Genomic DNA, 13,514 nt, shown 5'->3' with positions numbered 1-13,514 from the left:
TATCTAAATGGCTTGTGATAGGACTTGGATCAGAGCCTGTGATTGGTCAGGCAGCACACCTTGTGGCTAGTAAGTACCAGATTCATTTTAGTTCTTAACTAATTTTAGGATGAGGCCATTCCAATAATTCAGTAGCAGTGACAGTTGGGGTTTATAGTAAGGCTCTAGACCTTTGTGCTTCCAAAAACAGCAGCAGTACAAGGATTAAACTGCACAGATAAACTAATGCCAACAAACAAAAATCCTTAAGTGATTACACTTGCACCAAATGTCAGAGGGAGTCCTTTGGACAAACCAATAGAGATCTGGAACAGATTAAGATGTGCAGTAATTAAAAATAAAAATCCATGACTTGGCTAGGCTGCCAAACTTATTGATCCACAGTGTAAGAGAAACAAATAATATGAATACATATATCATCATTGGATGTTGAAAAAAATGTAAAAAAAAATTTGTAAGGTGAAAAAGGGGAAAGGGGGAATGAAGGGATATATTTGGAGAATTACATTAACCTGCACTGTAATGTTTAAGGACATGTGCTCAGAACATAAAGACCAGATATTTAACTTTAAAATGTTTATAATACAGGTAATGCAATAATGTTAAAAAGAGGCAGTTTTTAGGGATCTTACACAAGGGAAATGTGCCACAACATGAATATTGTTAGAAAGTCTGAATTATTAATTAGCCTGGATTAATAGTAATTCGCTTTGATGGAGGCTGCTGGTTTATTTATTGCATTTGTATCCCAAATTTTCCCACCTATTTGCAGGCTCAATGTGGCTTACAGAGTCCTGTTATGGTATTGTCATTCCAGGATATCCGATACAATTAGTGAAGTACAAAGATAAGTAAGGGAGAGGAAGAGGAAAAGTGTGAGTCAGGTAAGTATAGAAGTGGACTTTCTATACTTGGAGTGATAAAGGAGGTCCTTGCTAGAAATAAGTCTTTTTGTTGCAGAGTGTGCTGGAGCCTGGAGGAAGTCTTATCTTGGATGTGTGTGAAGTTCAGCAAAGCCCAGGGATTCATAGAGGTGTAGATCAGGAAGAAGCAGAGCGGAGCAGAGAGAGGCAGAGCGTGTTCCAGGGTTTTTATAATTTCTTGTTGGACCATAGGCTGAAGTCAGGTGGGGTGTATTTGATCCAAAGAAAACTCAGGGATAGCTGAAAACTAGTTCCATCTAGTTTTGAGATGGAGCATGGTAACTGGTCACATGTTTTAATGACATCATAAGAGTTCCTGTCTGGCTATCAGCTGTGATATACATCCAGAAGGTATCTGACAGGATTAAAAGAGTCATTGTCTAGCATAGATGGGCTTTCTTTTGTTAGATTAGGCAGGTTTTGTTAGATTAGGATGGGCTTTTCAATCTCTGAGTCATTGTCTGTGAGTTTCATTCAATCTTTTTGATTGCTGTCAATATGCAGACTTTTGTTCTTTGGAGATGTTGTGATTGACGTTTTAAGTATCCACCCAGCTAGCCTGGTATCAGTGGTCTTCAGGGGAAGGGTGAAAGTCAGGCCAGTTTATCTGATACTGCTCCAATAAGTTTTTGTACCTGTATATTTTATATTTATACATTTGTATCTGATTCCATCAAAATCAATAACTCTGACAATTAAACTCATTTTTTTTGTTACATTTGAACCCTGCGCTTTCCCACTCATGGCAGGTTCAATGTGGCTTACATGGGGCAATGGATGGTTAAGTGACTTGCCCAGAGTCACAAGATGCTGCCTGTGCCTGGAGTGGGAATTGAATTCAGTTCCTCAGTTCCCCAGGACCAAAGTCCACCAGCCTAACCACTAGGTCACTCCTCCACTCATGCTCCATATCATGCTACACCTTAAGTTCTATGTTCTGGAACAATCTAGAATCTAGAGTACAGCACTCATATCATGCTACAATGTCACTCATAATGTTGGTATTAGAGCCCTGATCTTGCACATATTGGAGTCAACACCCTGTGTGACCAAATGCTGACTTATTTCTGTAGAGCTGGTTTATATAGTCCAATCATACTGTTCAGATACATTTTCCTCCATTCTGTCCCTTTTAAAAATTTTAGATCCCAATATTCAAGGGACAATGTCTGCAATAACTGCATCAATTATTCAGATATTTCGCTTAGTCTGGAGCTATTCAATGGCACTGGATGTACTATCTGGGATGAACACGCAAAGGAAAGCTACAATAGCTGCATTTAATTTTTGAAAGGGCGACTATAATAAAATGAGGAAAATGGTTAAAAAGAAGCTAAAAGGATCAGCTGCTAAGGTTAGGACACTAAATCAGGTGTGGATGTTATTCAGAAATACCATCTTGGAAGCCCAGATCAGATACATTCCACGTATTTTGCAAAGGTGGAAAGAAGAGAAAATGACAGCTAGCGTGGTTAAAAGGTGAAGTAAAATAGGCTATTACAGCCAAAATATTGTCCTTCAAAGAATGGAAAAAGTACCCAAATGTCGAATATAAGGAGCAGCATAAGCACTGGTAAGTCATAAGTACATAAGTAATGCTACACTGGGAAAAGACCAAGGGTCCATCGAGCCCAGCATCCTGTCCACGACAGCGGCCAATCCAGGCCAAGGGCACCTGGCCAGCTTCCCAAACGTACAAACATTGTATACATGTTATTCCTGAAATTGTGGATTTATCCCAAGTCCATTTAGTAGTGGTTTATGGACTTGTCCTTTAGGAAACCGTTTAACCCCTTTTTAAACTCTGCTAAGCTAACCGCCTTCACCACGTTCTCCGGCAACGAATTCCAGAGTTTAATTATGCGTTGGGTGAAGAAATATTTTCTCTGATTTGTTTTAAATTTACTACACTGTAGTTTCATCGCATGCCCCCTAGTCCTAGTATTTTTGGAAAGCGTGAACAGACGTTTCACATCCACCTGTTCCATTCCACTCATTATTTTATATACCTCTATCATGTCTCCCCTCAGCCGTCTCTTCTCCAAGCTGAAAAGCGCTAGCCTCCTTAGTCTTTTTTCATAGGGAAGTCGTCCCATCCCCACTATCATTTTAGTCGCCCTTCGCTGCACCTTTTCCAATTCTACTATATCTTTCTTGAGATGCGGCGACCAGAATTGAACACAATACTCAAGGTGCGGTCGCACCATGGAGCGATACAACGGCATTCTAACATCCTCACACCTGTTTTCCATATCTTTCCTAATAATACCCAACATTCTGTTCGCTTTCCAAGCCGCAGCAGCACACTGAGCAGAAGGTTTCAGTGTATTATCGACGACGACACCCAGATCCATTTCTTGGTCCGTAACTCCTAACGTGGAACCTTGCATGACGTAGCTATAATTCGGGTTCTTTTTTCCTACATGCATCACCTTGCACTTGCTCACATTAAACGTCATCTGCCATTTAGCTGCCCAGTCTCGTAAGGTCCTCTTGTAATTTTCACAATCCTGTTGCGAGTTAACGACTTTGAATAACTTTGTGTCATCAGCATTAATTACCTCGCTAGTTACTCCCATCTCTAAATCATTTATAAATATATTAAAAAGCAGCGGTCCTAGCACAGACCCCTGAGGAACCCCACTAACTACCCCTCTCCATTGTGAATACTGCCCATTTAACCCCACTCTCTGTTTCCTATCCTTCAACCAGTTTTTAATCCACAATAGGACATTTCCTCCTATCCCATGACCCTCCAATTTCCTGTGTAGCCTTTCATGAGGTACCTTGTCAAACATCTTTTGAAAATCCAGATACACAATATCAACATGCTCCCCTTTGTCCACATGTTTGTTTACTCCTTCAAAGAATTGAAGTAAATTGGTCAGGCAAGATTTCCCCACACAAAAGCCGTGCTGACTTGGTTTCATTAATCCATGTCCTTGGATGTGCTCTGTAATTTTGTTTTTAATAATAGCCTCTACCATTTTCCCCCCAGCTGCAAAACATTAATAAAGAAGGCTAAAAGAGAATATGAAGAGAAACTTGCCACAGGTACATCAGAAGCAGAAAGACTGTGAGGGAATCTGTGGGACCGTTAGATCATGAAGGAACAAAAGGGGTGCTCAGGGAGGATAAGGCAGAGAAACTGAATGAATTCTTTGCTTCGGTCTTTACAGAAGAAGATGTAAGAGATCTGCCTATACTGGAAATGGTTTTTAAGGATGATGTGGAGGAACTGAAAGAAATCTCAGTGAACCTGGAAGATGTACTGAGCCAAACTGACAAATTAAAGAGTAGTAAATCACCTAGCCAAGATGGCATACATCCAAGGGTACTCAAAGAACTCATACACAAAGTATGAAATTGCTGATCTGCTGTTAATAATATGTAACCTGTCTTTAAAATCATCAGTAGTACCTGAAGATTGGAGGATAGCCAATGTGACGCCGATTTTTTAAAAGGGTTCTAGGGGTGATCCGGGAGATTACAGACCATTAAGCCTGACATTGGTGCCAGGCAAAATAGTGGAAACTATTATAAAGAAGCCTTATAGCCCTATAGAAATGATAAGTAGTAGTAGAACACATGGACAAACATGGTTTAATGGGACAGAGTAAGCATGGGTTCAGCCAAGAGAAGTCTGCTTCACCAATTTGCTTTATTTCTTTGAAGGTATGACTAACATGCAGATAAGGTGAGTCGGTTGATGTAGTATATCTAGATTTTCAAAAAGCTTTTGATAAATTTCCTCATGAGAGGACTCCTAAGAAATTAAAGAGACATGGGATAGGAGGCAAGGTTCTGGTGTGGATTAGGAATTTGTTATTCGACAGAAAACAGAGGGAAGGATTAAATGGTCATTTCTCTCAATGAAGGAGGGTGAACAGTGGAGTGCCACAGGGATGTGTACTGGGACCAGTGCTATTTAACATATTTATAAATGATATGGAAATCAGAACGACAAGTGAGGTGATTAAATTTGCAGATGACACAAAAGTATTTAAGGTTGTTAAAACATGTTCTCTGGACTATGAAATATTGCAGAAAGACCTTAGGAAACTGGAAGACTGGGTATCCAAATAGCAGATAAAAATGTAATATGAACAAATGCAAGGTGATGCACATTGAAAAGAATAATCCAAATCATAGTTACTGATGCTAGGGTCAACCTTGGGGGGTCAGCACTCAAGAAAAGATCTAGATGTCATTGTAGATAATATGCTCAGTGTGCGATGGTGGCCAAAAAGCAAAGAGGATGGTAGGAATTATTAGTAAAGGGATGTGTGAACTAAGCCGAACATACTATAATGCCTCTGTATCGGTCCATGGTGCGGACCACATCTTGAGTATTATGTCAGTCTGGTTGCTATATCTCAAAAAAGATATAGTGGAATTAGAAAAGATTCAAATAAGTGACCAAAATGATAAAGGGGATGGAACTCCTCTTGTATGAGGAAAGGTTAAAGAGGTTAGGGCTCTTCAGCTTGGAAAAGAGACAGATGATGAGAGATATGATTGAAGTCAACAAAATCCAAGTGGTGTAGAATGAGTAGAATAAATCAATTTTTTACTCGTTCCAAAAGTACAAATATGGGACACTCGAGGAAGTTACATGGAAATACTTTTAAAACAAATAGGAGGAAATATTTTTTCACTCAAAGAATAGTTAAGCTCTGGAACAGTGGTCAGCGTATCTGGGTTTTAAAAAGGTTTGGACAAGTTCCTGGAGGAAAAGTCCATACTCTGCTGTTGAGACAGACATGGGAAGAAACTGCTTACCCTGGGATTTGTAACATGGAATGTTGCCACGATTTGAGTTTCTGCCAGGTACTTGTGACCTGGCTTGGCCACTGTTGGAAACAGGAATCTGGGCTAGTTGGACCATTGGTCTGATCCTGTATGGCTACTCATGTTCTTATGTGCTAAAGGGATTTTTACAATTTTATATCCATGGGGGAAATATTCATATCCAAAAAATAAGAGTTATCCTTATTATACTTTATTAAAAAAAATACTTTATAAGAGACTCCAAAATACTTTTGAACCCTTTTACTAAGCTTTGCGAAAAGGTGGCCAGTGCTATCCCCAGCTAATCAGTTAGCATGCAGCAATGCAGCTATGCTAACGGGTTAGCGCGGAGTACACCTACTCTCAGCCCCCAGACATGCCCATAGCACTAAAAAAAATAAATTCTATTTTTTTAGCACATGGGAAGCACTTTCTCATCTCAAAACTACCACGGGACACCTGAGCATGCCACATGGTAATGCTTTTTACCCTGCAATAAAGGGCCCCTTTATGAAACATGTAAACAGCCCTTTATTATTCCAGTAATATCTACAAGCCTCTCCAGGAGTACTGAGCTCCCACAGAACGATGAAGTGAATAATCTCACACAAACATTTTTTTTAATGTTCAATCAACTTCAAACTGCCATAACAATTTTATACAGTTTGCTCCAACCAGTTCACCCTCCACAGGCTTCTTCAGGGAGCAGACATGTCATAAGACTGCATCATCTCCCACCCCACATACTGGGGCAATATGGCAGAGTTCCCTGAAGAAGCCTATGGAGGGTGAAACCAGTTGGAGCAAAGAGTACAAAATTGTTATGGCAGTTTGGAGTTGATTGAACATTTCTTTTTAAAATGTTGGTGTGAAATTATTCACTTCGTCTTTCTGTGGAAGCTCAACCCTGCTGGAGAGACTGTGGATATTGTTGGATTAATAAAAGGCTGTTTACATTTTTCAGAAAGTTTTTTGGAGTCTCTTAGAACGGTTTTTTTTAATAAAGGATATCACCCGGTGTTCTCTGTTTTGTATTTACCAGATTGTTCTACACTTGGAAATAAGCATATGACATCTACTCCTTTATGTTGAGATGAGAGTGTATAATTTTCATTGGTTGTCAGTCTGAATATGATCTAAGAATAATATCCACTGCCCAGTGTTCCTTTCAGAAGAATACAGCATATCAAACTAAGTTGCCAGGATTTGTTACAGCAGGGACTGCTTCATGCCCTCAGAGCTTCTCAGGGCTAAGAAGTGCTGACTGAAGTGACTGCCCAAGATTTGTGTTTGGCAAGAAAATCATACAGGACTGGAGGAGAGGAATATGGTACAGAAGGCAGTCATTAACAAAAAAAGTAAAAAGGGATAAATTCAAATGTGATGAAAATGATTTGTCAGTCATTAACAATGACATTTCTTCTGTAATTTCCTGTCATTAGCAAATGAAAACAGGAAGGGTTTTGTTTGGCAATGAGAGCCCCCCTGTGATTCAAGATCCCCCCCCCCCCTGACAACCTAAGGCCCCCCCTTCTGGCCCCCATCTCCGTGACCACCCCTTCTGAACCTCTTCCTGCCAGACTTCCTCCTATTCTCTGTAAGCCCCCTGGGCCTATATCAGTTCCTGGTGATCCAGAGAGGTCCATTGGAGCAGGAGCAATGCCCATTCACTCCTGCCCATGGCTGCAACTGCATTCAATATGGCGGCCGCAACCTTTCACCCTAGTGTATTAAAGGGGGCCAGAAATGTTTCATTTTGTGTCATCTTCTGTGGCAACAAAAGGGGAGGAACTCCTAGACAAAACAGAAATTCCCCTAAACTAGATGGGAAACTACATGGAAAAAATGTTTTCTGGCAACCTATTTCTAGACTGAGTTGGGGGGAGGGAGGGAAAAGTAAAATGTCTAGGGAAAGGGAAAGAAATACATGAGCGTGTAAGGAAGCCAGCACTCTTAAGATGTAGCCTAGTGGTTAGTGTAGTGGTTTTTGATCCTGGGGAACTGAGTTTGATTCCCACTGCAGCTCCTTGTGACTCTGGGCAAGTCATTTAACCCTCTATTGCCCCTGGTACAAAATAAGTATCTGAATAGATGTAAACTGCTTTTAATGTAGTTGCAAAAACCTCAGAAAGGCGGTATATCAAGTCCCATTTCCCCCCTATATTAGGAAATGTCCTCCTGACAGATCCATCTAAAAGATGAGGGAAAAGAAATTGTGACTGTTAAGGCTTATTGCTCTTTTTTTCTTCTTGGATTATTTTCTTAGTTTTCTAATTGTGTTGTAATGTAAAATTACAGAAATTTCAATTTAAAAACCAGCCTAAAAAATTAAAAATTGCAAAACAAGAGAAAAATTTGTTATGGTTTATATTAACAACAACATTGAAGATTTAGGCAAGAAATAAAAGTTAAACTGGGAGTACCAATAGAGATGCAGTCAAAACTGACCCAGAATAAATTACTTTATTTGCATTTGCAAGATGTGTAAAGCATGATTACTAAAATCTGTTTTTATTTTTCTAACTTTTAAAAATGACTCAAGTAAAGAAATAGGTGAATTTTCTTAAAGTATCCACACTGCTCTTTCTTTCAAGGTATGAAGCCCGATTCAGACAAAAGCTTCTTGAGCATACAGATTCTAACAACATCGCCTCCCTCTTCCTTACAGCCGCGAATCGTTGGCTGGAGGTCCGCATGGCAAGTGATTCTCACTACATTACGTGAAATATAATTTACAGAGTGCTGTGACCCACTTTGTTTAAAGAAATGTACCCTTAATGCTAAAAAAACAAAACCCAATATTAAACTCCGTGCTTGATGTTGCTATAAAACACTGGCTGTGGCACTTAAAGTTATATCATTAACTCTATCACACTGTGAGGTAATCCCCTTTCTTGTAGCTTAACAATATATATAACTGTAGGGATATATAATTACATAAGTATATCCTCTCCAGACTGTTGGATTATTTGTAGTAAATAATTAGCAGATTTTATACACACAGCTTCAGCTTTAGAAATGTTAATTTCTTTTCTTCATCTCTCTCACATACACCCCAGAATAATTCACTGCTGAGTCACTTTAAAGTTGAAGTAACAAAACATCTGTTTACTCACAGTTTGTAGTTAGATTATATTCAGACAGGCTTATATATACATAATACTATACATTTGGATTATCAGCTCTTTCCATGTGCTTAGATGGTAATGGATGCTCACACCATAGATCCTCAGCTTAGGAGAGATCATGAGCTCCATGTGCTGTGCCTAACCCCCACAGGAAGTTGCATGGGTGTGACCTCTCTAGACAATTCACATCAGAGGTCACAGAGTAATCACAGAGAAAAATTGGTGACAGACAATGCATGTAAAATACAATACATTATTCCAACAAACCCCTTCTCATGCATAACTGTCATGCAATTATTAATTCATACAAAGTCCAAGCTTTATTCGCAGATTCACAAAACGTTCTCTGGGTAACGGTTTGGTCATGATGTCAGCTGTCATCTCACTGGTGTGACAATAGTCTAGACTGATGACCCCTTCTTTCGCCAGCTCTCGCACGTTGTGGTATTTCGTTGCGATGTGCTTGGTGCGTGACTGAACCTTGTCATTCTGTGACAGTCTGATGCAGCTCTGATTATCTTCCATTATCTGGATTGGTCTCTGTTCAGCTATTCCAAAATCCAGCAAAAGTTTTTCAATCCACATCAGTTCTCTGCATGCTTCTGATACAGCCACATATTCAGCTTCTGTAGAAGACAGACTCACAATACTTTGTTTATGACTGGCCCAAGAAATTTGTACATTTCCATACATAAACACATATCCACTTGTGGATTTATAATCAGAATGATCCCCTGCCCAATCTGAATCACAGTAACATACTAGTTTTGGATTACTATTGGCTGAAATCTTTAATTTACAATCAATGGTACCCTTTAAATACCTTACCATCCTTTTAACTGCAGTCCAATCTGATTTGGTAGGTGAGCTGACCCTTCTGCTCAAAATTCCTACTGCATTTGCTATATCAGCCCTGTATGTGGTAGTCAGATATAAAAGCTTACCTATGGCTGATCTATATTGGATGTTATCTGGTAAAGGTTCTCTTACTGTTTCATCCTTCAGAAAATCAGTGATCATGGGAGTGCTTACAACTTGGGCATCTTGCATACCTAAACTTTCAATAAGCTCATTTATTTTCTGCTTCTGGCTTAGAAGATAAGAACCATCATTTTGTTTCTCAATTTCTATACCAAGATAGTATGACACATTACCAAGTTCTTTTATCTCAACATTCAGGTTTAAATGTTTTACAATGTCCTTGTACTCTTGCTCACTTTCGCTTGCAATGAGCAGATCATCAACAAAAGCTAAAATATATGCATATTGTCCATTTCTGCACCTAGTGTACAAGCATTTATCTGCTTCACCTTGCTTAAATCCTAAATTTGTCAATATTTCATGCAATTTGTCATTCCAACATTTTGCACTTTGCTTTAATCCATAAAGACCTTTGTTTAATTTACACACTAGCTGTCTTTGTTTTGTATTTATGAAACCTGTTGGCTGTTCCATGTACAAGTCTTCAGTTATATCTCCATGAAGAAATGCTGTTTTCACATCAATGTGGTTGACTTGCATGCCTTTTGAGACTGCAATGCTCAGAAGTGTTCTAATTGTCGTGTGTTTCACTACAGGTGCAAACACTTCATCAAAATCTTCTCCATATTTTTGAAGATATCCCTTTGCGACTAATCTGGCTTTATACCTTTCCACTTTTCCTTGTGCATTCCTTTTTAACTTGAATACCCATTTGCATCCTATAGCTTTCTTGCCAGGAGGTAATTTTGTAAGAATCCAAGTATTATTTTTATCCAATGCATCAATTTCTTCTTGTGCAGCTTTACGCCATTCAGCAGCTTCTTCTGCTGGCATTTTCTCAATCTCATCCCATGTTAAGGGCTCTTGAGCTTCTGCTGACTTTGTTAGGTAAGACAGTCTTGGGGGTGGAACACCTTTGTTTTCCCTGGATGAGCGTCTGACAACAGGTTGGTCTGACCTTTCCGCATCCTCTAAATCTGAGAGTCCTTCTCCAATTGATTCCCCTTCTCCAACTGTACTGTCTCCTGCGATGATCCTTTCTGTGTCTGCTTCCTCTGCCTGTTCCTCGTTAGATACAGATGAGTTGCTTTCAGACATCTGCCTTGGTATGGCATTTATATACACTGGCATGTCTATTATGGTTCTAGTTTCATATTCTGGATGACAAGGCTCATCTGGGATAATCCAGCCTTTATCAACCCTTTTGTTTTCATCAAAATATGTAACATGTCTTATGCCAACAATGCCAGTTTTCAGATTCAAAATTCTATATCCTTTGTGTCCTGGAGCATAGCCAACTAAAATGCCCCTTTCTGTTGTGGAATCCAGCTTATGCCTTCTTTGCTTTGGTACATGAGCATATGCTGTACTTCCAAATGTTCTTATGTGTGACAGGTTTGGCTTCCTACCATGCCATGTCTCATGTGGTGTGCGCTCAGCGCCTTTAGTTGGCATTCTGTTTTGTAGGTACACTGCTGTGAGAATGGCTTCCCCCCATAGTCTTTTAGGGAGATTGCTATCTGACAGCATACATCTGGTCATTTCCACAAGTGACCTAAATTTTCTCTCTGCAACAGAATTTTGCTCTGGTGTATAAGCTACTGTTGTGATATGCTGAATGCCTTCTTGTTCTAGAAATGTGCGCATGCTTTGTGAAGTGAACTCACCACCATTGTCGGTCTGAAGAACCTTTGGTTTTCTTTCAAATTTATTGCTCACCATGGCTACGTATTTCTTCAGCATGTCTGTGACTTGACTTTTTTCTTTCAGCAAATAGGCCACACAATATCTAGAGAAATCATCCAAGAATATTAGCACAAATCTGTTATTTCCCAATGATGGGATATTAAACGGTCCACATAAGTCACTGTGTATTAAGTCCAGTACTTTATTACTCCTATTTCCTGTGTATGCAGGAAATGAGGGTCTCACACCTTTTTGAGTAACACAGTCTATGCATTTCTCCATTTTACCAGTATCTGCACTTATCTGAATGCCTGTGGCTAGTTGCCCACTATGAAGATCCTGGATCACCTTAAAATCACGATGTCCCAGGCGGCGGTGCCAGATTTCCAGACTACATTTACCATCATTCTTCCTTACTTGCGCCATATGTGAGGCTTCACCTGAAATGCTCAGTTTATAAACATCATTATGCATAAAAGCTTCAGCATACACTTCATCATTTTTAGAGATTGTGCACTTATTGTTTTCAAAATGAATCGCAAATCCCTTCTTATCTAATGTAGATACACTAAGCATATTGCAAACTGCTTGGGGAATATACAAGACATCACTTACAGGAATTTCTTTAACTTCATTAGACACTTTGCATTTTAAGAATCCAATGCCTTTTGCTTGGATCTGAGTAGTCCCTGCGTTTGCAGTATGAAGAATTCCTTCTTCTGGACTCACTTCCTGAAAGAAATCCTTACAATTGGTTAAATGGCATGTGCTCCCCGAATCCAAAATCCAAGTACTTTCATTTGAATTATTATTTACCATAGTCAAAGATTTTTCTGCCATTAGAAAGCTCTTATGTTTATCATTGTCTTTTGTACATGTCCTGCTTGGAAAATTCTTTTGTTCCATTGGCTTAGGTGAGCTAGAGGGGGTGTTTTGTGTTTCCTTACACCATTTAGATACATGTCCCTCCTTCCACATGAATAGCAAATCAGCTTGCCCTTGGGTGGAGTTTTCCCATAGCTCCGCCTTCCTCTATTCTTTGCCAAGAAATTTGTTTCATTTCTCTCTGACTGTCTTTGAGAACACATCTCCTCAGAATCATTAATTATGCATTCCTGCCTCAGTTTTGATGCTGCCTGTTCAAAAGATTGCCCTTCAATGGCTTCATTTACAGACCTAAAAACATCAAACTTCTTTGATAGTGAGGTAAAAAGAAATGCTCTTTTCAATGCATCACACATGGGAATTCCAGAAAGTTCTAGCTTTTGAAATGAAGACATAAGATGCATAATGTGATCATTACACTTACTTTTATCCCTTAATTTGGTTTCATTCAACTCTGCCAACCAAATTGGTTGCTGTTTTGCATATGTAGTTGCATACATAGTTCTTAGTTTATCTAAAATGTTGTTTGCTGTATCTTTTGCCTCCACTAATATGGCTTGTTTCTCTGAGAGAGCTTCCAAAAACATGCACTTCACATAATAGTTTGCATTGTCCCATTTAGCCATATTTTCAGCTGTTCTGTTTTGGTCTAAACATATACTTAATTTCTTTGCTTGAAGGAGACATCTGAATCTTAGTTCCCACTGCTGATAATTAAATGCAGTTAATTTAGGCACCTTGAGAGAGTAGAAAAATGGTGAATTTCCTCCCTCAGCCATTTCTTAGCCTGTTTGGTGTGTGGGGGGAGAGAGAGACAGACTGAATCTTTCTTTTAAAACTTTAGAGAAAAAATTTGGCTTTTTCACTGCCTGGTAATATTTCTCCCTTTTTCAATTCCTGGGCTGGGCCCATAACCCTTTTGTTGGATTATTTGTAGTAAATAATTAGCAGATTTTATACACACAGCTTCAGCTTTAGAAATGTTAATTTCTTTTCTTCATCTCTCTCACATACACCCCAGAATAATTCACTGCTGAGTCACTTTAAAGTTGAAGTAATAAAACATCTGTTTACTCACAGTTTGTAGTTAGATTATATTCAGACAGGCTTATATATACAT

The 13,514-nt window shown here is 39.1% G+C and overlaps 1 protein-coding gene across 1 annotated transcript in view; it reads left to right on the top strand.

Moving 5' to 3' along the window:
- The window catches only part of ABCC8 (ATP binding cassette subfamily C member 8), an 803,652-nt gene that overhangs the window by 716,455 nt on the left and 73,683 nt on the right, over nucleotides 1-13,514 (top strand). The window contains 1 exon segment of the mRNA XM_030201075.1: nucleotides 8,309-8,411. Within this exon segment, the coding sequence (XP_030056935.1) occupies nucleotides 8,309-8,411 (103 nt within the window).

The sequence above is a fragment of the Microcaecilia unicolor genome, chromosome 4 (genome assembly GCF_901765095.1).
Source record: "Microcaecilia unicolor chromosome 4, aMicUni1.1, whole genome shotgun sequence".
Lineage (NCBI taxonomy): Eukaryota > Metazoa > Chordata > Amphibia > Gymnophiona > Siphonopidae > Microcaecilia > Microcaecilia unicolor.
This window is presented reverse-complemented; position numbering and strand designations above follow the sequence as displayed.